Here is a 27,706-nt window from a genome sequence, read left to right as displayed (position 1 = left end):
AACGGCATTACACTTGCAAACGAGTTGAAATCTCATTGTAACCATGGTAACTATACCTTATTGTATTGGTTTCAGAGAGAGTGAATGTATATTCAAGTAAGCCATGCCATAAAGATGTTATGCAAAGTGCCGTAGGAAAACTCAAGGATCTGAGATAGAAAGTGAACGATAGTATGTGAACCAATGGCAAACTCACGCTACACTCAAACGTGGTAGTTGTAAACTTAAGATTAGTCTTATTGTAGAACTTGTTGTAGAACCGATATTTGTATGTTGGTTTTAGTACTCTTCTCCTTCCTCTTCACCTTCACCTTCCACAGAGTCAACACCGACTTCTTCGTAATCTTTCTCTAGAGCTGCCAAATCCTCACGGGCCTCGGAAAATTCACCTTCCTCCATCCCTTCACCGACATACCAATGGACGAAAGCACGCTTGGCGTACATCAAGTCGAATTTGTGATCCAAACGAGCCCAGGCCTCAGCAATAGCAGTGGTGTTGCTCAACATGCAAACAGCACGTTGGACTTTAGCCAAGTCACCACCTGGTACAACAGTTGGTGGTTGGTAGTTGATACCGACTTTGAAACCAGTTGGACACCAGTCAACGAACTGGATGGTACGTTTGGTCTTGATGGTGGCAATAGCAGCGTTGACATCTTTTGGTACAACATCACCACGGTACAACATACAGCAGGCCATGTACTTGCCGTGACGTGGGTCACATTTGACCATCTGGTTGGCTGGCTCAAAGCAAGCATTGGTGATTTCAGCAACTGTAAGTTGTTCGTGGTAGGCCTTCTCAGCTGAGATGACTGGAGCATAGGTGGCCAGAGGGAAGTGAATACGTGGGTAGGGCACCAAGTTGGTCTGGAACTCTGTCAAGTCAACATTGAGGGCGCCATCGAAACGCAGAGATGCGGTGATGGAGGAGACGATTTGACCAATGAGACGGTTCAAGTTGGTATAGGTTGGACGTTCAATGTCGAGGTTACGACGACAGATATCATAGATGGCTTCATTGTCAACCATGAAAGCACAGTCAGAGTGCTCCAAAGTGGTATGGGTAGTCAGGATAGAGTTGTAGGGTTCGACTACTGCAGTGGAGACTTGTGGTGCTGGGTAGACAGCGAACTCAAGTTTGGACTTCTTACCATAGTCAACAGAGAGTCGTTCCATCAACAGAGATGAGAATCCAGAACCGGTACCACCACCAAAACTGTGGAATAGCAAGAAGCCTTGAAGGCCGGTACATTGGTCAGCCTGCAGGTAAAAAGATAGAATACATTAGATTTATTGGAAATAACGAAATGGAACATATTGGCGATGTCTAATATTTTGTCGAGGAATTGTTCCATTGGCTCCAAGCAGTTATTCAGCTCAAAGTTAAGATATCGCCAAGTGACGGAGGCTCTGTTATATAATCTCGATTTATTCATGGCTCTTAAGCGGCTTAGGATAGAACCCCTACCATTTCATGATCAACATAAACAACATGGTTTATTCAACTTTTGTGAGACCGTGACCCGATGCTAACGTCTAACTGGATGCAGAGACCACTGTCGCCAAGAAACTGTGTGATACTTTTCTCATTTGTACGAGCTCTCCACACTCCAGTAGTACCTACACCGATTTACAGATATTTACTAACTGCAGTACCTCCACCATGTCACCGTAGTGCTAAAGATGACACTAACTTCATAAGTTACCGCTACCCTAAGCACTGTTTTCTGATACTGAATATCAAATTATAGGCTTTATTTGTTATAACTTTTTTGTTTGTATCAGTAATGATTATACCCATATATTCTCATTATATAGTATCATTTAATTATTATTATTATCATTATTATTATTATTACACACTCATTATATAAGTTTTCGATAAGTGGTTATTGTATTCCCCCATACCAAGGATCCACGTTATGTCTGCGATACTTTTGGTGGAGATACAAATTCAAGCATAGCGCCTGTTTTCAATACCACCGTTGCTATGACGACCGTATGGTGCATTTATACAAGAAATGAGAGTACAATAAATTGCACATTGTTTGAGAAGTTCAACCGTGAAGTTCAACCGTGAATATTAGTTACCCCTCAACTTCGATTTGTTCTTTAAGTGACCCAAGGGAAAACAAATATTTTAAGTAAATACCATTAATGTATTAGAAACAGGTAAATATTGGCCAATTGATAAATCACATATTTTTGGACTTGGATGAGAGTCTTTAGAAATCAATGCAAGTAAAAAAATGACATAACAAATCTGGGTATCAGTTGCTATACTCAGAATACCTGCATGTCAGAACACGAAGTGTACGTGCTGGATAGAATTACAGTGAAAACAATATCAAAATCAATAAATGTATAAATAAACCTATAATATAACAATACTATGAATATTAATTGACTTACCAGTTTTCGTACTCTGTCCAATACCAAGTCAATGAGTTCTTTACCAATGGTGTAGTGACCACGTGCATAGTTATTTGCAGCATCTTCTTTGCCAGTGATCAGCTGTTCGGGATGGAAAAGTTGGCGGTAGGTGCCGGTACGAACTTCATCTGAAATGCGATATTGACAAAGGTATTACTTAGGCAAGTAAACAATGGCGACTGAAATATTTGTTACTCAATACATTTGTTCACTTCAACTGGTGTAGAACTGAATGGATTATGATACGACATTTGAAGCCGTCTACCTGTTCTTTAGTCGTAACTTTATAACCGTCTGCAGGTCAAGTCATCTAATGTTGATAGAAGACAATTGTCGGTTCAGCGTATCGTATTGCGCCTTTTACTGTAGTAAATATCAGGTTTACGAACTCAGCCATTTTCTATCTTTGGAAAATGAGACACTTACCTATAACTGTTGGTTCCAAGTCGACAAAGACAGCACGGGGGACGTGTTTGCCTGCACCAGTCTCACTGAAGAAGGTGTTGAATGAGTCATCACCACCACCAATGGTCTTGTCGCTTGGCATCTGACCATCGGGTTGGATACCGTGCTCCAGACAGTACAACTCCCAACAAGCATTACCGATCTGTACACCGGCTTGACCAATGTGGATGGAGATACATTCACGCTGTGAGAGAAGAAACAGACGGTATTTTAAGTGTACATTCGTGTTTGCTTGTAAATTAAACTCCTCCTATGTATTTAAGGAACTCTGGCATATCAAAATGCGTCACATGTGCAAATCTGTCGTCTACATGTAGATGAATATTTATACCTTGTAAAGTCAAATCATGACAATATATCACATATGAAAAAAAATACCTGTACGAATTCAGCAAAGTGAGTTTAAAGACAAATTGATAAATGAGAGGTCTGCAAAATAGTTACTGAAGTGGTCAGACAAAGTTATTCGATCGTAAGTAATACTAATAATAATCTATTTAGTAAATAAGTTACACATGACGTCACTAACCTTGGAGCGTGAGCAATGCCAATTAAAGAGAAAATTTGATCTTTTCAACATTACGGCTATTGAATATTTTATACATGGTTTAGTTTCGGATATAGCCTCTAGACTACGTAACCCCTTGCTAACCGACTCTTGAGACTGTCAGCTTTGATAGTATGTACTACTGTCAGCTCGTCAAGTAAATTATGAAAAGGTTTGCATGTTCGGTCCTCTGACACTGACACGAACAAGCTAGTAAGAAATTTATAGTGCTGAATAAGTTCTTGACAAAAATTCATGTGAAAAAATAATATCAAACTATACGTTACCATTTTGACGAATTCTGAGCAACAAGCCTAAGCAAAATCTAGCTGCAAACAGTTACTGGGTAAATTTCTTACGCTGACCGTGGGTTTGTCGGCTGTGTAAGACTTTATGAAGCTGTAACGTAAGACAGCCTCATTTATATAGGTTCACTCAACGATGGTTGTTAAGCAACTGGCTTGCATATTGATTGGTTGTTGGTGACCATGTGGTCCCGTAACTACGCCAACCAATTCAATATTGGCGTATGTCCCAATCGTGGAAATTCAAGAGTCTGAATGAAAAGCTTCGTATGGCGTCTTGAGTGACTTTAGTTCGGTTAACTCACCTGAAACGGATTAGCAAAAATACCATCGTTGTTTCTATAACAAAAACAAATTTAATGGTAACTTAGAAATAAAGGATTATCTACCGCTACTACGATATAGATGCAAAAGCTTAGCGATTAGTCGTTTTAATGTGACCCGTTAAAAAGATATCAAAAACAGTAAACGTTTTCTTCTAATTCGCACATCAGTTATGCGTATGTGTATTCTGTACTCCCATCCACTCATCACAAACTCAGACCACTGAAAGAATCTTTCAGTGGTCGGAGTCATAAAAGACAACACTTTTAGAGTGGCAAAAACTGTCGGAATAGTGCATTGTCACCATGGATACAGACTAGCAACGTCGACTGTGTCTACTTTAACCGAAGAACTATATCAACAAAGTCAAATTCATATCTCTGTGATAAAGAATGTCACCTTTGAACATCACATTGACAACGTACATGTAATCAACTACAAAGGTATCTACACTTGATACAACACAGACCCTACACAAAAGGGTCTATGATACAAGCTAGCGTGGAGCACTTCAAACACAATTAAGCACTTCATATATCACACATCGTCAGTTCGCAATTGGCCACACATTCTTTAGCGCTCACTAGCAACAGGTAAGAAATGGGACGTGCATTGATTTAATACTTCTTAGCAACCGCATGTTTGTTACATCGGCATTGGGTGTCTAACAGGACAGCTTTGCGTTTGAAACTGGGTAACTAAATCGCTCAACCTGTTGTTATCACAGAGTAATCAAGTTATTGTAACAGAAATGTGATCACGTAGACTTCTTTTCAGCTTCTACATCATAGGAAACCGAGTACAAATGCTGATATGTGGTGTGTGCCAGTTAGCCTTTAGACACTGAAGTTAGTGGATTTCTATTCGAGTTCATTCAATTTCATCCACTAGTTTAAAGTTCAAATTGTCTTCCAATGTCGTCTTCTTTGGCTTCTTTGACATACATATACATGTTTCTGGAGTTTGATTCATAGATTCTTGAAAATGGATTATACAATTTACCCGTTATGTATTCTGTATCTGATTTCGTTCATTTTGTTACCTTTAAGTAACTTTTTTAGTATTGTTACTAGACGATGTACCTATTTGAAATTCTAGAATAAGTAAACTAAGTCTTTATGCTAGAGACGTAATATTATACTGTAGATCTTACCAGTGTACCACTGTTTATTTTAACTCACCTCGCCTCCGACGCGTCCTTCGATTAGTACAAAGAAATGAGGCAAAAACAATACAACCATGTGTACTAACGATGGAATTGTTACAGTGTACTATGACCGATGATCATACATGCAGTTTGAGAATAGAACGGTTTTTTTTTTGCCGGGAGAGGGGGTACATTAAAATATTGATAACATAATAATGATTTAATATATTTAATGTGTATATGTGTGTGTATGTGTCTGTTTGTGCGTGTGCGTGTGCGTGTGCGTGTGCGTGTGCGTGTGTGCGTGTCAGCCTGATCCTCTTGGCCATATCTCCATGAGTGGAAAAAGACATCAGTTTGGAATCTTGACATTTTGTATAAATATACATGTATATCCGTTTGCACATACCAGTTTATTTTGTTGTGACGTCTTTATAAAAATAACTTGAGAGACAACAGACTTGTGTCCATTCATTTCATATGTGTCTGTGTCTGTGTCTGTGTCTGTGTCTGTGTCTGTGTAGTCCATAACATACATGTAGCTTTGTGTCATGATCAGTTATTGTGTTTATCGTCTACTGTCTTCAATAGGTTGAGGGCGCTCTGATTAGTTTCCGGTGTACCACTGAGAAGCGGGTCTGGAGCGATGTGGTCCCCCTTTTTGACGGATTTCGAAGTATTTGTATCTACTTCATCTCCAAAATTTGGAAAGAAATTCAACTCTCAAATGAAATAATTTCTCCCATTCTCACAAACCATCTCTTAGATCTACTAATACCTTTGGCACTTTACACCGTCTCCTCTTTCTACTTCTCTATATCCTAAACCTCGACGAAAAATTTCGTTTAGACTTGTCAATTGATGAGTATGTGGGAAATGATTAATGTGAGACACCATAAACGAATCTTTCAGTCATCCTACACATATATTTTCTCCATCTCCTTGCACCCCTCAACTACCTCAATCTGCATGGTCGCAAACCTTACGGAGACGCCCCTATATCTATACAATGACGGTGACATTTCCCCTCATCTGACCATCTTTGTGTTTTGTCTGTCTGTCTGTCTGTCTGTCTGGCTGTCTGTCTGTCTGTCTTGTCCCTGTGTGTGTGTCTGTCTGTGTGTCTCTCTGTCTGTCTCTCTCTCTCTCTCTCTTTCTCACGATATGCACGTGTTTAGTAAGAATAAATTGATTTTATTGATAGAATTTATCATCTCTGCAAGTGACAAACGTACATATTATAATATACACAGGGTTTGTGAATCCAATGTCACCAATTCATAATGTTGACTGTGTACCCTGTACTGTTCTCTCCTCTTGCATCTTACTGGATCAGTGAAGGAATCAGACAGACCGAATTTCAAAACAAGTCAATGATTGTAACTTTAAATTCTGATTTCGTTTTGCAAATCAAAATCTAATGGCTGACGTTGCACTGCATGCTTGCAGTGATGATTGGCAAGTGTATGTTGTTACTAATACTATATAGTTAGTATTGTCGTAAAACAGTGGTGTTCTGTGGTGTTGCATTACGACGACAGTATTTCAGTGTGAGATGACATCTAGTACTCTTCGCCTTCCTCTTCACCTTCACCTTCCGCGGAGTCAACACCGACTTCTTCGTAATCTTTCTCCAAAGCTGCCAAATCTTCGCGAGCCTCAGAGAATTCACCTTCCTCCATACCCTCACCGACATACCAATGGACGAAAGCACGCTTGGCATACATCAAGTCAAACTTGTGATCCAAACGAGCCCAGGCCTCGGCAATAGCAGTGGTGTTGCTCAACATGCAGACAGCACGTTGTACTTTAGCCAAATCACCACCTGGTACAACGGTTGGTGGTTGGTAGTTGATACCGACTTTGAAACCAGTTGGACACCAGTCAACGAACTGGATGGTACGTTTGGTCTTGATGGTGGCAATAGCAGCGTTGACATCTTTTGGTACGACATCACCACGGTACAACATACAGCAGGCCATGTACTTGCCGTGACGTGGGTCACATTTGACCATCTGGTTGGCTGGCTCAAAGCAAGCATTGGTGATTTCAGCAACTGTAAGTTGTTCATGGTAGGCCTTTTCAGCTGAGATGACTGGAGCATAGGTGGCCAGAGGGAAGTGAATACGTGGGTAGGGCACCAAGTTGGTCTGGAACTCAGTGATGTCAACGTTGAGGGCACCATCGAAACGCAGAGATGCGGTGATGGAGGAGACGATTTGACCAATGAGACGGTTCAAGTTGGTGTAGGTTGGACGTTCGATGTCGAGGTTACGACGACAGATATCGTAGATGGCTTCGTTGTCAACCATGAAAGCACAGTCAGAGTGCTCCAAAGTGGTATGGGTAGTCAGGATAGAGTTGTAGGGTTCGACAACAGCAGTGGATATTTGAGGAGCTGGGTAAACAGCAAATTCGAGTTTAGACTTCTTGCCATAGTCGACAGAGAGACGTTCCATCAACAAGGAAGTGAAACCAGAACCGGTACCACCACCAAAGCTGTGGAAGAGGAGGAAACCTTGGAGACCGGTACACTGGTCAGCCTGGTGAAGAAAACAAAATACGATGTAAGATGTTGAGCATTTAGTTACTTGTAGAATCTATATCAGGGTTTGTGGCGCCAAAGATATGAAGATTTCGTGCCTTTTCTTTTTCGCTTTCTACATAATTTAAATGAACAAGAACTGTAGCGTTTCAATCCGGTACAAATTTTGTCGAATTCTTTGAAAAGATTTTCATAGCCAGATCTCACAATTTTTAGAAATGTAATTAAGGACTTTAAAAGAATTAAGTTCAAAATTTATCAAAACATAGTGTTTATTTGAATTACCGATGAAGTCCTTAAGCTTTCTCCCCTCGTTAATCAAAACCAAGTGGGCGTTTGCAAACTGTCTTAACTACTGTCGATCGACACTTACCAATTTTCGTACTCTGTCCAATACCAAGTCAATGAGTTCTTTGCCAACAGTGTAGTGACCACGGGCATAGTTGTTGGCGGCATCTTCCTTTCCTGTGATCAATTGTTCGGGGTGGAACAGTTGACGGTAGGTGCCGGTACGAACCTCATCTGTTAAAACGAGACCATTGACAGATATAAGTACTTTTTTCAAAAGATCAAATGTACATAAGTGAACCGAGATAATCTAGATTACAACTTTGAATATCGAGAAAAGTACTCGGGTAAAGGCATTCGGTTTGAAATACGTAGGGGAGTCCAGAGTCGTAAAACTTGTGGTTTAGTTCGTATAAAATTGTTCAGATATACATCATGTACTCGCTATGAAATATCACAAGCATTGTGAGGTAGAAATCATGCATACTATACATACTACAAAACATATACTTTTTAGTTTCATTACAGAGATCATACAGTTTGCTTCCACTTAAATGCATCTCTTCACTTACCAATTACTGTTGGTTCCAAGTCAACGAAGACACCACGTGGGACGTGTTTGCCTGCACCAGTCTCGCTGAAGAAGGTGTTGAAGGAGTCATCACCACCACCAATGGTCTTGTCACTTGGCATCTGACCATCAGGCTGGATACCGTGCTCCAGACAGTACAACTCCCAGCAAGCATTACCGATCTGTACACCGGCTTGACCAATGTGGATGGAGATACATTCACGCTGTAATAAGAATACATGAGATCATTAGTTTTCAGAAACTGCGAAACCAAGGGCGACGTTAAATTTGCAAAGATAATAATTAGTTTAATAATTTATGAACGGCAATATAACAATCATTGTATCATAGATAATTCCAACATTATCGAATCATCGTAATGAAGTAACCGTCTATACAAAATGATAGTTTAAAACCGTTTAAACTCCATTAGTGCAATGATAGACGGCGAAGTCGACCTTAAGTACGGAGGAGTTCTCGCTGTGAATGAATGGTCGTCCTTCATTGTTAATCTTTATTTTTTATCGTTTTCATAGGGGGTACTAGTGAACGGCCTAGCTTGATGTTTAAAATCATAAATGAAAAGGGCGAGCTACTCTGTGCATGTCTGTACCATGATCGATGTCCGTTCACTTTGTCTTCGAGACCTTGTGCAAGTAACGACACGTCCTTGTATCCACATTTAGATTGGGATTATTACAGACTCGACATTAGAAAATTTGAAGTGGTGGATAGACCAATAATTGATATAAGATTTAGTGGTATTGTGTTGTATTTACTTAGTAACATAAACGAACATGATTGCTAGGGACACAGCAAGTCTGTGCTTTGCTGATGTGTCGTGCATCTGTGATGTTCACCTTATATTTAATCCTGCTACGTCATCGAGTTTTAAGTAATTAGAGTGTAATTAACATGCTAGTGTGGATTAAAGTGGTCAAGGTCATGTGCTCAGCGTGTTGTAGAAGCACTATACACAGTTAAAAGAATACGTTACCATGTTGATTGATGAGTTTAGGTTGTTGTAGACGAAACTGCGGGTAGTGAGGCTTCCAAAGTGCTTACGCTGACCGTTAACTGTCGGCTGTGTAAGACGTTGTGAGGTTGAACGAATCCAAACAGTCTCCTACTTCACCTAGGTTGTCGGGCAGTGGCTCGTTACACTATCTGATTGGTTCTAAGTGATCACAAGGTACAGAAACCACGGCAACAGGATATTGTTGTCTGTTTGTCGCGTCAACAAGAATGTCTGACTACTGTGTTATCAATTCACTGCATGTAATAAGCCGCTCTTCTATCTAATGTGCTGACAGGAGGGAAATTCAAAAAATACCATAGTCATAGCCCGACACACAACAAAAGCTTTTTGTAGAGCAGACTTCAAAATAATTGGTGATTTACTATATGGATGGCAAGGGTCATTGTGTAAAAAGCACCTAGACATAAAAGCTAAGGCGCGTGGTTTTTATTGGAAGTGGCAAAACTAAACTACGTGGACAATGTATACCCTTATATTCATAGCACGTCTTGTCGTAGACGCTGTGTACTCTGGCCTGAAATGACCTCGCATATTGTAAAACACTGTCTAAAGATTTACCATCGATGTAGAAACTGAGTCCACCTAGAGTGTCAAGATATATCAAGTGCACGCCATTGAACGAATTACCTGGCTATCGGTTTACAACCACCAACGAAAACGTTACCCTTGACACCTGCAAAAAGTCAATGAATTGAAGACATGTATACAGTGTCAGTCTGAGAAAGTGTATGGAAACATATGTTCACATATACTTATCTTTCTCAATTTTTTAACATCAATGGAAACCGTACGTGTGGAGATATGGTGTTGTGCCTGCAAGTGTTTGTATCGAATGATGATTGATTTGCAAACTGAGATTTCAGTAAAGGAAAGTGTTCACGTTATGATTATTGTCCAAAACCAAATTAAACTAACCATGCAGTAAATCTTAAGCAACCGATATGTTGGCCGTGCGAGAGTTAATTGACCAGTGAATTAACGGTTGCCTACATAGGGGCATGTAATATTTCTAAGATTGTTGTTTTCCCGGTCTACAGGTTAAATATAACATCCTTTTGACTATATATTCCTTCCTGTAAGAACACCAGGTAGTGTTCTTTCTACTATTATAGAGATTGATACATTTGTAGCAACAGGATTCATACGATATTTTCTTAAGAAAACGGAAATCTAAGCAATATACGTGCCCCTGTGGTTGCCTACATCTACTTGTAGACACTATTGCTACATACGTGTTAACAAACTGATAATATAAACATAGGGGCACGAGTATATAAAACCGTTATTGAGAATTTCGCGCATTTTATATCTTAGATGAACATCAGACATTAAAGATTTAACTGTTGCTGATCAAGATCTTTACAGGTGTCACTAAGAATTGATTATATACCACATAATATAGTACAGTACGATATGCTAATGATGTGTCGTAGCGCCATCGAAATGAAAGGCTGGAATCTATGTATATCATATCCATACACAGCAAGTATTACCAAAGTAATTGAAACCATGCAAACATGTGTCCATATATACATATTCCTAATTTCTTCAACACCATGGAGATATGGTTTATATGCACACATTATATGGTTTATGCGTTTTGGTGACTGCTAAAAAAAACTTCGTTAAACGTGTGAGACGATAGAACAATATTGTTTGTCATCAATGTGTGCGTCATTGTATGTATGTATGTATGTATGTATGTATGTATGTATGTATGTGTGTATGTATGTACGTACGTACGTACGTACGTACGTATGTACGTATGTACGTATGTATGTATGTATGTATGTATGTATGTATGTATGTACGTATGTATGTACGTATGTATGTACGTATGTATGTATGTATGTATGTATGTATGTATGTATGTATGTATATGTACATGTATGTATGTATGTATGTATGTATGTATGTATGTATATATGTATGTATGTATGTATGTAGTGCGTAATGCACAGACAGTGAAAATATCTCTGAGGCAGTAAGGAAAACCGCCGAGTTTATGGAAACAACTGGAATGGAGGTGAAACATCGAAAGTGTGGCGTTCTAAATGGTAAAAGAACAGGTAACAACTGGGGTACGAACGGTAACGATAATACTGGTGACATCCAGTTCAACATCCAAGGCGTCTCACTACCTGTATGTGTAGGAGAGATCAGTCATACACTTATCTTGGCTACGATATTAATATTACTAATACCGCATCCTTGTACCAAGTAAGAGAAGTGGTCAAAGTTTTCAAAGTGACCCTCGAAAAGATAGACGCTTCACCATTACCAACCACAGCCAAACTACAGGAAATTAACATCATCATCGAAACTCAACTTCTATTTTGTCAATTTAACTTTCAGTTTACGGAATTTGAAAGAACTTGAAGATGAAATCGTGTCATGTGTGAGAAGCTGGCTGAGTATAAATAAATCATCCACTCGTTCAAACATTTGTTGCCCAAGGTCTGAAGGAGGTTTGGGGATTTTGAATCCTACGACAATTTATTCCAGCAAGCATATATCTTTCAAATTATCCGTTTTAAGTAAAGACGATAAGCAGGTTCAAAATACTGCACGTTCATCTTTAAATCTTCACATGCAAAAGAGAAAAGTAACAAGGGCATCTACATCAACTACTGAAGCCAATTCCTTTGCTGGTTATGAAACATCTCACGGAAATCTAAAGAAACACTCCAAAGTTAACCAGCCAAAATCTGACAGGGTACACCTGAATGATCTATGTGTACGTGAAGGAATGCAATTAAGAAAGGGAGTTGATGGTAACAATGACAACAGAATATTAAAGTCGAAACGAAGTTTCAAATTCTAATACTGCGTACTCACTGTGTAAACAAAGTCATCTTGCAAACTTCGCTACGAACTGGAAAGAAAAACAATCACAGGGCCGAATAGTCCACGAAGCCACCGAGGTTGATCACAAATTTTCAAATTACTTTCTCTCAAATTCAGTCAAAGATGCCTCTCATCTCGTCATAGAAGACACTATTTTAACTCCAGACATGTTTGGAACAGATTTAGAATCATTTACAACTACAGCTATAACTAGCCACGAAATTTTCCTAGTTAAAGCTCCATTTGACGGTCACATCGACAGGTGTTACACAGCGAAAATTTGATAAATATATGCCACTCTCTCTTGAAATTGATAACCTTGGGTTCTTTTGTAGAATCGTTGTCATAGTAATCGGCGGTTTAGGATCAGTTCACAAACGTATAATAGCTGGTTTTAAGTTGATTGGCATCCCTCATCAAACCAGAAGTGGTTAGCACGGTGCCTGAGTGTTAGTGCTGCTATAGGCTCTTTCAGAACATGGCAAAGAAGATGTAAGGACATGAATGTGTAAATTTTCTCTGCAGTCGATTTCTGGAGATAAAGATTGTGATTTTTATAATGTTTATCATGAATCCTGAATAAATAACTGATGTATGTATGTATGTATGTATGTATGTATGTATGTATGTATGTATGTATGTAGGTAGGTATGTATGTATGTATGTATGTATGTATGTATGTATGTATGTACGGTATGTATGTATGTATGTATGTATGTATGTATGTATGTATGTATGTATGTATGTATGCATGTATACATAGTTGTGTGTGTGTGTGTGTGTGTGTGTGTGTTAGCGCGCGAGCCTGGTCATTTTGGCCATGTCCCCCCCCCCCCCACAGTTTTCGTACGTAAAAGTAGACTTCTAAACCAAATTCCCTGATTCTAAAAACTTAGGAATATAGATAGACGAACAAGGCATTACCACTTGTGTTTTCTGAAAGGGAACTGTAAGGCCCAAGCAACTTCAGTCCAGTAGATGTCCATGTGTGGAAAAAAAACATCAGTTTGGAAACTTGACATTTTGTAATATACATGCGTATATCCGTTTGCATTTACCAGTATAATGTATATACATATTTTGTTGTGACAACTTTATAAAAATAACCTGAGTAACAACAGACTTGTGTCCATTCATTTCATATGTGTCTGTGTCTGTGTCTGTGTCTGTGTCTGTGAAGGCCATAACTTACATGTAGCTTTGTGTCATAATCAGTTGTTGTGTTGATAGTCTACTGTCTTCAATAGGTTGAGGGCGCTCTGATCAATTCAAGGTGTAACACTGAGAAGCGGGTCTGAAGCGAAGTGGTCTCGTTTTTGACGGATTTCGTAGTATTTTTGTATCTACTTCACCTCCAAAATTTGGAGAGAAATTCAGCTCTCAAATGAAATAATTTCTCCCATTCTCACAAACCATCTCTTAGATCTACTAGTACCTTTGGCACTTTACACCGTCTCCTCTTTCTACTTCTCTATATACGAAACCTCGACGAAAAATTTCCTTTACACTTGTCAATTTTTGAGTATGTGGGGAATGATTAACGTGAGACAACATACGCGATTCTTTCAGTCTTTCTACACATACATTTTCTCCGTCTCCCTTTCATCCCTGAACTATCTCAATCTTCATGGTCGCAAATCTTACGGTGACGCCCCTAACAACCATACAATGACCGTGACATTTCCCCTCATCTGAAATAATAACTTTGGCCTGATGATACATACTACTAAACAATTATTTTCCTCCCTCTCCCTGTTTGCCTGCATTGTTTTTTGTTGTTACTCTCTCTCTCTCTCTCTCTCTCTCTCTCTCTCTCTCTCTCTCTCTCTCTCTCTCTCTCACTCTCTCTCTCTCTCTCTCTCTCTCGCTCGCTCGCTCGCTCGCAAATGACCATGATCACCACGACATGCACATGTTTAACAGAATAAATTGATTTTATTGATAGAACTTAAAATCTGCAAGTGACAAACTTACATGTTATAATATACACAGGGTTTGTGAATCCAATGTCACCAATTCATAATGTTGACTATGAACCCTATACTGTTCTCTCCTCTTACATCTTATTGGATCAGTGAAGGAATCAGACAGATCGAATTTCATCACAAGTCAATGATTGTAACTTTCAATTCTGATTTCGTTTTGCAAATCAAAATCTAAAGGCTGACGTTGCACTGCATGCTTGCAGTGATGATTGGCAAGTGTATGTTGTTACTAGTACTATATAGTTAGTATTGTCGTAAAACAGTGGTGTTCTGTGGTGTTGCATTACGACGACAGTATTTCAGTGTGAGATGACATCTAGTACTCTTCGCCTTCCTCTTCACCTTCACCTTCCACGGAGTCGACACCGACTTCTTCGTAATCTTTCTCCAAAGCTGCCAAATCTTCACGAGCCTCGGAAAATTCACCTTCCTCCATACCTTCACCGACATACCAATGGACGAAAGCACGCTTGGCGTACATCAAGTCGAATTTGTGATCCAAACGAGCCCAGGCCTCAGCAATAGCAGTGGTGTTGCTCAACATGCAAACAGCACGTTGTACTTTCGCCAAATCACCACCTGGTACAACGGTTGGTGGTTGGTAGTTGATACCGACTTTGAAACCGGTTGGACACCAGTCGACGAACTGGATGGTACGTTTGGTCTTGATGGTGGCAATAGCAGCGTTGACGTCCTTTGGTACAACATCACCACGGTACAACATACAGCAGGCCATGTACTTGCCGTGACGTGGGTCACATTTGACCATCTGGTTTGCCGGCTCAAAGCAAGCATTGGTGATTTCTGCTACAGACAGTTGTTCGTGGTAGGCCTTTTCAGCTGAGATGACTGGAGCATAGGTGGCCAGAGGGAAGTGAATACGTGGGTAGGGCACCAAGTTGGTCTGGAACTCAGTGATGTCAACGTTGAGGGCACCATCGAAACGCAGAGATGCGGTGATGGAGGAGACGATTTGACCAATGAGACGGTTCAAGTTGGTGTAGGTTGGACGTTCGATGTCGAGGTTACGACGACAGATATCGTAGATGGCTTCGTTGTCAACCATGAAAGCACAGTCAGAGTGCTCCAAAGTGGTATGGGTAGTCAGGATAGAGTTGTAGGGTTCGACAACAGCAGTGGATATTTGAGGAGCTGGGTAAACAGCAAATTCGAGTTTAGACTTCTTACCATAGTCGACAGAGAGACGTTCCATCAACAAGGAAGTGAAACCAGAACCGGTACCACCACCAAAGCTGTGGAAGAGGAGGAAACCTTGGAGACCGGTACACTGGTCAGCCTGGTGAAGAAAACAAAATACGATGTAAGATGTTGAGCATTTAGTTACTTGTAGAATCTATATCAGGGTTTGTTCGTCAAAGATATGATGTCTTCGTGCCTTTTCTGTTTCGCTTTCTAAATAATTTAAATGAACAAGAATTGTAGCGTTTCAATCAGGTACAAATTTTGTCGAATTCTTTGAAAAGATTTTCATAACCAGATATCACAATTTTAAAAATGTAATTAAGGACTTTATAAAGAATTGAGTTCAAAATTTATCAAAACATAGTGTTTATTTGACATACCGATAAACTCCTTTTTCCTCGTGTTAATAAAAACCAAGTGGCCGTTTGCAAACTGTCTTAACTACTGTCGATCGACACTTACCAATTTTCGTACTCTGTCCAATACCAAGTCAATGAGTTCTTTGCCAACAGTGTAGTGACCACGGGCATAGTTGTTGGCGGCATCTTCCTTTCCTGTGATCAATTGTTCGGGGTGGAACAGTTGACGGTAGGTGCCGGTACGAACCTCATCTGTTAAAACGAGACCATTGACAGATATAAGTACTTTTTTTCAAAAGATCAAATGTACATAAGTGAACCGAGATAATCCAGATGACAACTTTGAATATCGAGAAAAGTACTCGGGTAAAGGCATTCGGCTTGAAATACGTAGGGGAGTCCAGAGTCGTAAAACTTGTGGTTTAGTTCGTATCAAATTGTTCAGATATACATCATGTACTCGCTATGAAATATCACAAGCATTGTGAGGTAGAAATCATGCATACTATATGAAATATCACAAACACTTGTGAGGTGGAAATCATGCATATTATAAAACATATACTTTTTAGTTCCATCACAGATGCCATACAGTTTGCTTGCGCCTAAATGCATCTCTTCACTTACCAATTACTGTTGGTTCCAAGTCAACGAAGACAGCTCGTGGGACGTGTTTGCCTGCACCAGTCTCGCTGAAGAAGGTGTTGAAGGAGTCATCACCACCACCAATGGTCTTGTCACTTGGCATCTGACCATCAGGCTGGATACCGTGCTCCAGACAGTACAACTCCCAGCAAGCATTACCGATCTGTACACCGGCTTGACCAATGTGGATGGAGATACATTCACGCTGTAATAAGAATATATGAGATCATTAGTTTTCAGAAACTGCGAAATCAAGGGCGACGTTAAATTTGCAAAGATAATAATTAGTTTAATAATCTATGAACTGCAATATAACAATCATTGTATCATAGATAATTCCAACATTATCGAATCATCGTAATGAAGTAACCGTCTATACAAAATGATAGTTTAAAACCGTTTAAACTGCATCAGTGCGATGATAGACGGTAAAGTCGACCTTAAGTACGGAGGAGTTCTCGCTGTGAACGCATGATCGTCCTTCATTGTTAATCTTTATTTTTATCGTTTTCATAGGGGGTACTAGTGAACGGCCTAGCTTAATGTTTAAAATCATAAATGAAAAGGGCGAGCTACTCTGTGCATGTCTGTACCATGATCGATGTCCGTTCACTTTGTCTTCGAGACCTTGTGTAAATAACGACAAGTCCTTGTATCCACATTTAGATTGGTATTATTACAGACTCGACATTAGAACATTTGAAGTGGTGGATAGACCAATAATTGATATAAGATTTAGTGGTATTGTGTTGTATTTACTTAGTAACATAAACGAACATGATTGCTAGGGACACAGATTCATCAAGTCTGTGCTTTGCTGATGTGTCGTGCATCTGTGATGTTCACCTTATATTTAATCCTGCTACGTCATAGAGTTTTAAGTAATTAGAGTGTAATTAACATGCTAGTGTGGATTAAAGTGGTCAAGGTCATGTGCTCAGCGTGTTGTAGAAGCACTATACACAATTAAAAGAATACGTTACCATGTTGATTGATGAGTTTAGGTTGTTGTAGACGAAACTGCGGGTAGTGGGGCTTCCAAAATGCTTACGCTGACCGTTAACTGTCGGCTGTGTAAGACGTTGTGAGGTTGAACGAATCCAAACAGTCTCCTACTTCACCAAGGTTGTCGGGCAGTGGCTCGTTACACTATCTGATTGGTTCTAAGTGATCACAAGGTACAGAAACCATGGCAACAGGATATTGTTGTCTGTTTGTCGCGTCAACAAGAATGTCTGACTACTGTGTTATCAATTCACTACATGTAATAAGCCGCTCTTCTATCTAATGTGCTGACAGGAGGGAAATTCCAAAAGACCATAGTCATAGCCCGACACACAACAAAAGCTTTTTGTAGAGCAAACTTCAAAATAATTGGTGATTTATTGCATGGATGGCAAGGGTCATTGTGTAAAATGCACCTAGACATAAAAGCTAAGGCGCGTGGTCTTTATTGGAAGTGGCAAAACTAAACTACGTGGACAATGTATACCCTTATATTCATAGCACGTCTTGTCGAAGACGCTGTGTACACTGACCTGAAATGACCTCGCATATTGTAAAACACTGTCTGAAGATTTACCATCGATGTAAAAACTGAGGCAACGTGCAAATACCACAGAGTGCACGTAGAGTGTCAAGATATATCAAGTGCACTCCATCGAACGAATTACCTGGCTATCGGTTTACAACCACCAACGGAAACGTTACCCTTGACACCTGCAAAAAGTCAATGAATTGAACACATTGTATACAGTGTCAGTCTGAGACAGCGTATGGAAACATATGTTCACATATACTTTCTTTCTCATTTTTTTCAACATCAATGGAAACCGTACGTGTGGAGATATGGTGCTGTGCCTGCAAGTGTTTGTATCGAATGACGATTGATTTGCAAAGATTTTCAGTAAAGGAAAGTGTTCACGTTATGATTATTGTCCAAAACCAAATTAAACTTACCATGCAGTAAATCTTAAGCAACCTATATGTTGGCCGTGCGAGAGTTAATTGACCAGTGAATTAACGGTTGCCTACATAGGGGCATGTAATATTTCTTAGATTGTTGTTTTCCCGGTCTACAGGCTAAATATAACATCCTTTTTGACTATATATTCCTTCCTGTAAGAAAAACACCAGGTAGTGTTCTTTCTGCTAGTATAGAGATTGATACATTTGTAGCAACAGGATTCATACGATATTTTCTTTAGAAAACGGAAATCTAAGCAATATACATGCCCCTGCGGTTGCCTACATCTACTTGTAGACACTATTGCTGCATACGTGTTAATAAACTGATAATGTAAACATAGGGGCACGAGTATATAAATCGTTATTGAGAATTTCGCGCATTTTATATCTTAGATGAACATCAGACATTAAAGATTTTACAGGTGTCACTAAGAATTGATTATATACCACATAATATAGTACAGTACGATATGCTAATGATGTGTCGTAGCGCCATCGAAATGAAAGAATGGAACCTATGTATAACATATCCATACACAGCAAGTATTACCGAAGTAATTGAAAGAATGCAAACATGTGTCCACATATACATATTCCTAATTTCTTCAACACCAAAGACAACCATGGAGATATGGTTTATATGCACACATTTATATGGTTTATGGTTTTAGTGACTGCTAAAAAAAACAATACTAAATAGAACAATATTGTTTGTCATCAATGTGTGCGTCATTGAATGTATGTATGTATGTGTGTATGTATGTATGTATGTATGTATGTATGTATGTATGTATGTACGTACGTACGTATGTACGTACGTACGTACGTACGTGTACGTACGTACGTACGTATGTATGTATGTATGTATGTATGTATGTATGTATGTACGTACGTACGTACGTACGTACGTATGTATGTGTGTGTGTGTGTGTGTATGTATGTATGTATGTATGTATGTATGTGTGTGTATCAGGTATGTATGTATGTATGTATGTATGTATGTATGTATGTATGTAGTGCGTCATGCACAGACAGGGAAATATCTCTGAGGCAGTAAGGAAAACCGCCGAGTTTATGGAAACAACTGGAATGGAGGTGAAACATCGAAAGTGTGGCGTTCTAAATGGTAAAAGAACAGGTAACAACTGGGGTACGAATGGTAACGATAATGCTAGTGATATCCAGCTCAACATCCAAGGCGCCTCACTACCTATATGTATCGGAGAGTTCAGTCATACACTTATCTTGGCTACGATATTAATATTACTAATACCGCATCCTTGTACCAAGTAAAAGAGAAGTGATCAAAGTTTTCAAAGTAACCCGAAAAGATAGACGCTTCATCATTACCAACCAGAGCCAAACTACAAGAAATTAACATCATGTGCTGCTCAACATCTCACGGAAATCTAAAGAAACACTCCAAAGTTAACTGGCCAAAATCTGACAGGGTACACCTGAATGATCTATGTGTACGTGAAGGAATGCAAGTAAGAAAGGGAGTTGATGGTAACAATGACAACAGAACATTAAAGTCGAAACGAAGTTTCAGTTTCAACTACAAATTCAAATACTGCGTGCTCACTCAGTGTCTAAACAAAGTCATCTTGCAAACTTCGCTACGAACTGGAAAGAAAAACAATCACAGGGCCGAATAGTCCACGAAGCCACCGAGGTTGATCACAAATTTTCAAATTACTTTCTCTCAAATTCAGTCAAAGATGCCTCTCATCTCGTCATAGAAGACACTATTTTAACTCCAGACATGTTTGGAACAGATTTAGAATCATTTACAACTACAGCTATAACTAGCCACGAAGTTTTCCTAGTTAAAGCTCCATTTGACGGTCACATCGACAGGTGTTACACAGAGAATGTATGTAAGAATGTATGTATGTATGTATGTATGTATGTATGTATGTATGTATGTATGTATGTAAAAAGAAATGCATATGGAACTTATAAATCAGTCCGTATAAATAGCTGTTAAATCCGACGTTGCGAATAAATATTCTTTTTCAAAGGAAAAATCGGCGAGATACAAAAATGTTAGGTTAAAACCTGAACATTCTAAATATAATGGAACATAACCACGCGTGATATATAAACGGCTATACGTGGGATAAGTTCTTAAATTCGCACGTTCCAAATAGAACCCAATAGAATACGCCTGAAATTTAAGGAATGACGAGAATAATCTATTAATTCCAAGGGGTTCCAGCGTTCCAAGACGGAAAATGATTTCTTCTTCCTTTAACCTCAATGCTTTCTCATCACCAGAAACCTTACAAATTCCTGAAATGGGCATATCTGATACACTGTGATTGTTGGTAATAAAATGCATAGATACGGGATAGTTACGATTCTTTTGTCTGGTCAGGCGAAGAGGGTCCACGAAACGGTCACCAAGATGACGTACAGTTGATCCTATATATAAAAAAAACACATTTTTGACATGTAATGCAATACACTACATTAGTACTAATACAAGTAAATCTACTTGTAACAGGCACACTGTTCTTAGGGCCAAAAACATGATTAGTATTAATAATGAAACGACATGTACCACATCGAGTACGATCGCATGGAAATGAACCAGCATTAACTTCAAATTCACGTTGTTCTGTACATACCACCATATCTCTAAGACTGGTATCACGACGCCAAGCTGTTAATGGTACTTCAGGAAACAATGAATTGGTAACCCTATTAGAACGTAAGATATTAAAATGCTGTGTGTGTGTGTGTGTGTGTGTGTGTGTGTGTGTGTGTATGTATGTATGTATGTATGTATGTATGTATGTATGCAATTATGTATGTATGCAATTATATATGTATACATAGCTGTGTATGTCTGTGTGTGTGTGTGTGTGTGTGTGTGTGTGTGTGTGTGTGTGTGTGTTCGCGCGCGCGCGAGCCTGATCCTCTTGGCCATGACCCCACAGTTTTCGTACTTAAAAGTAGACTTCTAAACCAAATCCCCTCAATCTTAAAACTTAGGAATATAGATAGACGAACAAGGCATTACCACTTGTGTTTTCTGAAAGGGAACTGTAAGGCCCAAGCAACTGCAGTCCAGTAGATGTCCATGTGTGGAAAAAAACATCAGTTTGGAATCTTGACATTTTGTAATATACATGCGTATATCCGTTTGCAGTATAATGTATATACATATTTTGTTGTGACGTCTTTATAAAAATAACCTGAGTAACAACAGATTTGTGTCCATTCATTTTATATGTGTCTGTGTCTGTGTCTGTGTCTATGTCTGTGTCTGTGTCTGTCTCTGTGTCTGTCTCTGTGTCTGTGTGTCTCTGTCTGTGTCTATATGTGTGTGTCTTTTTGTGTCCGTGTCTGTGTCTGTGTCTGTGTCTGTGTCTGTGTCTGTGTAGGCCATAACTTACATGTAGCTTTGTGTCATAATCAGTTGTTGTGTTGATAGTCTACTGTCTTCAATAGGTTGAGGGCGCTCTGATCAATTCAAGGTGTAACACTGAGAAGCGGGTCTGAAGCGAAGTCACTTGTCAATTGATGAGTATGTGAGAAATGATTAATATGAGACAACATACGCGATTCTTTCAGTCATCCTACACATATATTTTCTCCGTTTCCGTTGCAACCCCGAACTGCCCCAATCTTCATGTTCGCAAACCTTACGGTGACGTCCCTAACAACCATACCAATGACCGTGACATCTGAAATAACAACTTTGGCCTGATGATAAATACTACTAATCAATTACTGTTTTCCGTCTCCCTCTTTGCCTCCATTATTTTTTGTGTTATTCTCTCTCTCTCTCTCTCTCTCTCTCTCTCTCTCTCTCTCTCTCTCTCTCTCTCTCTCTCTCTCTCTCTCTCTCTCTCTCTCTCTCTCTCTCTCTCTCTCTCTCTCTTTCTATCTCTCACTCTCTCTCTCTCTCTCTCTTTCTCTCTCTCACCCTCTCTCTCTCTCACTCTCTCTCACTCACTCTCTCTCTCTCCCTCCCTCACTCTCTCTCCCTCCCTCTCTCTCTCTCTCTCTCTCTCCCTCTCTCTCTCTCTCTCTCTCTCTCTCTCTCTCTCTCTCTCTCTCTCTCTCTCTCTCTCTCTCTCTCTCTCTCTCTCTCTCTCTCGCTCGCTCGCTCGCAAATGACCATGATCACCACGACATGCACATGTTTAGCAAGAATAAATTGATTTTATTGATAGAACTTATAATCTGCAAGTGACAGACTTACATGTTATAATATACACAGGGTTTGTGAATCCAATGTCACCAATTCATAATGTTGACTATGAACCCTATACTGTTCTCTCCTCTTACATCTTATTGGATCAGTGAAGGAATCAGACAGATCGAATTTCATCACAAGTCAATGATTGTAACTTTCAATTCTAATTTCATTATGCAAATCACAATCTAAAGGCTGACGTTGCACTGCATGCTTGCAGTGATGATTGGCAAGTGTATGTTGTTACTAGTACTATATAGTTAGTATTGTCGTAAAACAGTGGTGTTCTGTGGTGTTGCATTACGACGACAGTATTTCAGTGTGAGATGACATCTAGTACTCTTCGCCTTCCTCTTCACCTTCACCTTCCACGGAGTCGACACCGACTTCTTCGTAATCTTTCTCCAAAGCTGCCAAATCTTCACGAGCCTCGGAAAATTCACCTTCCTCCATACCTTCACCGACATACCAATGGACGAAAGCACGCTTGGCATACATCAAGTCGAATTTGTGATCCAAACGAGCCCAGGCCTCGGCAATAGCAGTGGTGTTGCTCAACATGCAGAGAGCACGTTGTACTTTAGCCAAATCACCACCTGGTACAACGGTTGGTGGTTGGTAGTTGATACCGACTTTGAAACCGGTTGGACACCAGTCGACGAACTGGATGGTACGTTTGGTCTTGATGGTGGCAATAGCAGCGTTGACGTCCTTTGGTACAACATCACCACGGTACAACATACAGCAGGCCATGTACTTGCCGTGACGTGGGTCACATTTGACCATCTGGTTGGCTGGCTCAAAGGTAGCATTGGTGATTTCAGCAACTGTAAGTTGTTCATGGTAGGCCTTCTCAGCTGAGATGACTGGAGCATAGGTCGCCAGAGGGAAGTGAATACGTGGGTAGGGCACCAAGTTGGTCTGGAACTCTGTCAAGTCGACGTTGAGGGCACCATCGAAACGCAGAGATGCGGTGATGGAGGAGACGATTTGACCAATGAGACGGTTCAAGTTGGTATAGGTTGGACGTTCAATGTCGAGGTTACGACGACAGATATCGTAGATGGCTTCGTTGTCAACCATGAAAGCACAGTCAGAGTGCTCCAAAGTGGTATGGGTAGTCAGGATAGAGTTGTAGGGTTCGACTACTGCAGTGGAGACTTGTGGTGCTGGGTAGACAGCAAATTCGAGTTTAGACTTCTTACCATAGTCGACAGAGAGACGTTCCATCAACAAGGAAGTGAAACCGGAGCCGGTACCACCACCAAAGCTGTGGAAGAGGAGGAAACCTTGGAGACCGGTACATTGGTCAGCCTGGTGAAGAAAACAAATACGATGTAAGATGTTGAGCATTAATGCAATATAATTACTTGTAGAATCTATCTCACGATTTGTGGCGCGAAACTTGGGTATGAAGACTTCGTGCCTTTTCTGTTTCGCTTTCTACATAATTTAAATGAACAAGAACTGTAGCGTTTCAATCCAGTACACATTTTATCGAATTCTTTGAAAGATTTTCATAACCAGATATCACAATTTTAAAAATGTAATTAAGGACTTTATAAAGAATTGAGTTCAAAATTTATCAAAACATAGTGTTTATTTGACATACCGATAAACTCCTTTTTCCTCGTGTTAATAAAAACCAAGTGGGCGTTTGCAAACTGTCTTAATTACTGTCTATCGATACTTACCAATTTTCGTACTCTGTCCAATACCAAGTCAATGAGTTCTTTGCCAACAGTGTAGTGACCACGGGCATAGTTGTTGGCGGCATCTTCCTTTCCTGTGATCAATTGTTCGGGGTGGAACAGTTGACGGTAGGTGCCGGTACGAACCTCATCTGTTAAAACGAGACAATTCACAGATATAAGTACTTTTTTTTCAAAAGATCAAATGTACATAAGTGAACCAAGATAATCCAGATGACAACTTTGAATATCGAGAAAAGTACTCGGGTAAAGGCATTCGGCTTGAAATACGTAGGGGAGTCCAGAGTCATAAAACTTGTGGTTTAGTTCGTATAAAATTGTTCAGATATACATCATGTACTCGCTATGAAATATCACAAACATTGTGAAGTAGAAATCATGCATACTATAAAACATATACTTTTTAGTTCCATTACAGAGATCATTTAGTTTGCTTGCACTTAAATGCATCTCTTCACTTACCAATTACTGTTGGTTCCAAGTCAACGAAGACACCACGTGGGACGTGTTTGCCTGCACCAGTCTCGCTGAAGAAGGTGTTGAAGGAGTCATCACCACCACCAATGGTCTTATCACTTGGCATCTGACCATCAGGCTGGATACCATGCTCCAGACAGTACAACTCCCAGCAAGCATTACCGATCTGTACACCGGCTTGACCAATGTGGATGGAGATACATTCACGCTGTAATAAGAATATATGAGATCATTAGTTTTCAGAAACTGGGAAATCAAGGACGACGTTAAATTTATCGTTTTCATAGGGGGTACTAGTGAACGGTCTAGCTTAATGTTTAAAATCATAAATGAAAAGGGCAAGCTACTCTGTGCATGTCTGTACCATGATCGATGTCCGTTCACTTTGTCTTCGAGACCTTGTGTAAGTAACGACACGTCCTTGTATCCACATTTAGATTGGTATTATTACAGACTCGACATTAGAAAATTTGAAGTGGTGGATAGACCAATAATTGATATAAGATTTAGTGGTATTGTGTTGTATTTACTTAGTAACATAAACGAACATAATTGCTGGGGACACAGATTCATCAAGTCTGTGCTTTGCTGATGTGTCGTGCATCTGTGACGTTCACCTTATATTTAATCCTGCTACGTCATCGAGTTTTAAGTAATTAGAGTGTAATTAACATGCTAGTGTGGATTAAAGTGGTCAAGGTCATGTGCTCAGCGTGTTGTAGAAGCACTATACACAGTTAAAAGAATACGTTACCATGTTGATTGATGAGTTTAGGTTGTTGTAGACGAAACTGCGGGTAGTGGGGCCTCCAAAGTGCTTACGCTGACCGTTAACTGTTGGCTGTGTAAGACGATGTGAGGTTGAACGAATCCAAACAGTCTCCTACTTCACCTAGGTTGTCGGGCAGTGGCTCGTTACACTATCTGATTGGTTCTAAGTGATCACAAGGTACAGAAACCATGGCAACAGGATATTGTTGTCTGTTTGTCGCGTCAACAAGAATGTCTGACTACTGTGTTATCAATTCACTACATGTAATAAGCCGCTCTTCCATCTAATGTGCTGACAGGAGGGAAATTCCAAAATACCATAGTCATAGCCCGACACACAACAAAAACTTTTTATATAGCAAACTTCAAAATAATTGGTGATTTACTGCATGGATGACAATGGCCAGCGTTTAAAAAGCACCTAGACATAAATGCTGAGGCGCGTGGTTTTTATTGGAAGTGGCAAAACTAAACTACGTGGACAATGTATACCCTTATATTCATAGCACGTCTTGTCGTAGACGCTGTGTACTCTGGCCTGAAATGACCTCGCATATTGTAAAACACTGTCTAAAGAATTACCATCGGTGTAGAAACTGGGGCAACGTTCAAATACCACAGAGTCCACGTATAGTATCAAGATATATCAAGTGCACCCCATCGAACGAATTACCTGGGTATCGGTTTACATCCGCCAACGAAAACGTTACCCTTGACACCTGCAAAAACTCAAATCCGAATTAAACACATATATACAGTGTCAGTCTGAAACAGTGTATGGAAACGTGTGTTCACATATACTTATCTTTCTCATTTTTTTCAACGTCAATGGAAACCGTACGTGTGGAGTTATGGTGTTCTTCCTGTAAGTGTTTGTATCGAATTCTCAGTAAAGGAAAGTGTTCACGTTAAAGTTATTGTCCAAAACCAAATTAAACTAACCATGCAATTAATCGTAGGCAACCAACATGTTGGCCGTGCGAGAGTCAATTGACCAATGATTTAACGGTTGCCTACATGTAGACACTATTGCTACATACCTGTTACATACCTGATAATAAACTGATAACAATACATTGGGGCACGAGTATGTAAAATGGTAAGCGCATTTTATATCTTAGATGAACATCAGACATTAAATTTTTTAACAAAGTCGTGATCTCATGACCACTGTTGCTGATCAAAATCTTTACAAACGTATTCCACCTGCATGTACAATACAAGTTGGCAGAGATCCTAATGGTGAAAAGTTGCGTGAGAAGAACGACTATGTATGTGTTTTATATGTATTGAAGTCGACCTCTCATTTCAGCTATTCAGGTGTCACTAAGAATTGATTATGTACCACACAGTACGATATGCTAATGATGTGTCGTAGCGCCATCGAAATGAAAGGCTGGAATCTCCGTATAACACAGCAAGTATTATTACCAAAGTAATTGAAATAATGCAAACATATGTCCATATATACATATTCCTCATTTCTTCAACACCAATGACAACCATGGACATATGGTTTATATGCACGCATTTACTAGTATATGGTTTATGGATTTGTAAAACTGCTAAAAAAAAACGAACGTGTACGACGATAGAACAGTATTGTTCTTCATCGGTGTGTGCGCGTCATTGTACGTACGTACGTACGTACGTACGTACGTACGTATGTATGTATGTATGTATGTATGTATGTATGTACGTACGTATGTATGTATGTATGTATGTATGTATGTGTGTGTGTGTGTGTGTCTTTGTGTGATTGTGTGATTGTAGGTATTAAACTAGATACTTGTGACAGCGATAACGACACGCAATTTTCAAAACGTTTTTCAATACTGTTCATATATAGACAGATGTCATATAAA

At 39.6% G+C, this 27,706-nt stretch overlaps 4 protein-coding genes across 4 annotated transcripts; all 4 read right to left on the bottom strand.

Annotated features, from left to right (window-relative positions):
* Positions 1-279: 279 nt before the first annotated feature.
* Positions 280-3,776, bottom strand: LOC144453929 (tubulin alpha-1A chain-like). Its single transcript, XM_078145300.1, has 4 exons — positions 3,733-3,776; positions 2,860-3,082; positions 2,413-2,561; positions 280-1,260 (listed from the first exon to the last, which is right to left on the bottom strand). The coding sequence occupies exons 1-4, from the start codon at positions 3,733-3,735 to the stop codon at positions 280-282; spliced, it is 1,356 nt and encodes a 451-aa protein (XP_078001426.1). The 5' UTR covers positions 3,736-3,776.
* A 2,618-nt stretch (positions 3,777-6,394) lies between these two features.
* LOC144433460 (tubulin alpha-1A chain-like) lies at positions 6,395-9,780 on the bottom strand. Its single transcript, XM_078121791.1, has 4 exons — positions 9,623-9,780; positions 8,627-8,849; positions 8,140-8,288; positions 6,395-7,764 (listed from the first exon to the last, which is right to left on the bottom strand). The coding sequence occupies exons 1-4, from the start codon at positions 9,623-9,625 to the stop codon at positions 6,784-6,786; spliced, it is 1,356 nt and encodes a 451-aa protein (XP_077977917.1). The 5' UTR covers positions 9,626-9,780; the 3' UTR covers positions 6,395-6,783.
* Positions 9,781-14,426: 4,646 nt separating this feature from the next.
* On the bottom strand, positions 14,427-17,846 carry LOC144433432 (tubulin alpha-1A chain-like). Its single transcript, XM_078121750.1, has 4 exons — positions 17,687-17,846; positions 16,686-16,908; positions 16,162-16,310; positions 14,427-15,793 (listed from the first exon to the last, which is right to left on the bottom strand). The coding sequence occupies exons 1-4, from the start codon at positions 17,687-17,689 to the stop codon at positions 14,813-14,815; spliced, it is 1,356 nt and encodes a 451-aa protein (XP_077977876.1). The 5' UTR covers positions 17,690-17,846; the 3' UTR covers positions 14,427-14,812.
* A 4,981-nt stretch (positions 17,847-22,827) lies between these two features.
* Positions 22,828-25,984, bottom strand: LOC144453985 (tubulin alpha-1A chain-like). The gene is made up of 4 exons (XM_078145366.1): positions 25,825-25,984; positions 25,056-25,278; positions 24,576-24,724; positions 22,828-24,195 (listed from the first exon to the last, which is right to left on the bottom strand). Exons 1-4 carry the CDS (start codon positions 25,825-25,827, stop codon positions 23,215-23,217), a joined length of 1,356 nt encoding a protein of 451 aa, XP_078001492.1. The 5' UTR covers positions 25,828-25,984; the 3' UTR covers positions 22,828-23,214.
* Positions 25,985-27,706: the final 1,722 nt, after the last annotated feature.

Source organism: Glandiceps talaboti, chromosome 3 (genome assembly GCF_964340395.1).
Source record: "Glandiceps talaboti chromosome 3, keGlaTala1.1, whole genome shotgun sequence".
NCBI classification, from domain to species: domain Eukaryota; kingdom Metazoa; phylum Hemichordata; class Enteropneusta; family Spengelidae; genus Glandiceps; species Glandiceps talaboti.
This window is presented reverse-complemented; position numbering and strand designations above follow the sequence as displayed.

Bases quoted from the DNA above. Each gene is read 5' to 3' on its own strand.
- LOC144453929 (XM_078145300.1), bottom strand. The intron at 2,562-2,859 runs GTAAGTGTCTCA...ATCGCATTTCAG, and splicing joins CTTGGAACCAACAGTTATAG to ATGAAGTTCGTACCGGCACC. The intron at 1,261-2,412 runs GTAAGTCAATTA...TTTTACCTGCAG, and splicing joins TGGACAGAGTACGAAAACTG to GCTGACCAATGTACCGGCCT.
- LOC144433460 (XM_078121791.1), bottom strand. The intron at 8,289-8,626 runs GTAAGTGAAGAG...TCGTTTTAACAG, and splicing joins CTTGGAACCAACAGTAATTG to ATGAGGTTCGTACCGGCACC. The intron at 7,765-8,139 runs GTAAGTGTCGAT...TTTCTTCACCAG, and splicing joins TGGACAGAGTACGAAAATTG to GCTGACCAGTGTACCGGTCT.
- LOC144433432 (XM_078121750.1), bottom strand. The intron at 16,311-16,685 runs GTAAGTGAAGAG...TCGTTTTAACAG, and splicing joins CTTGGAACCAACAGTAATTG to ATGAGGTTCGTACCGGCACC. The intron at 15,794-16,161 runs GTAAGTGTCGAT...TTTCTTCACCAG, and splicing joins TGGACAGAGTACGAAAATTG to GCTGACCAGTGTACCGGTCT.
- LOC144453985 (XM_078145366.1), bottom strand. The intron at 24,725-25,055 runs GTAAGTGAAGAG...TCGTTTTAACAG, and splicing joins CTTGGAACCAACAGTAATTG to ATGAGGTTCGTACCGGCACC. The intron at 24,196-24,575 runs GTAAGTATCGAT...TTTCTTCACCAG, and splicing joins TGGACAGAGTACGAAAATTG to GCTGACCAATGTACCGGTCT.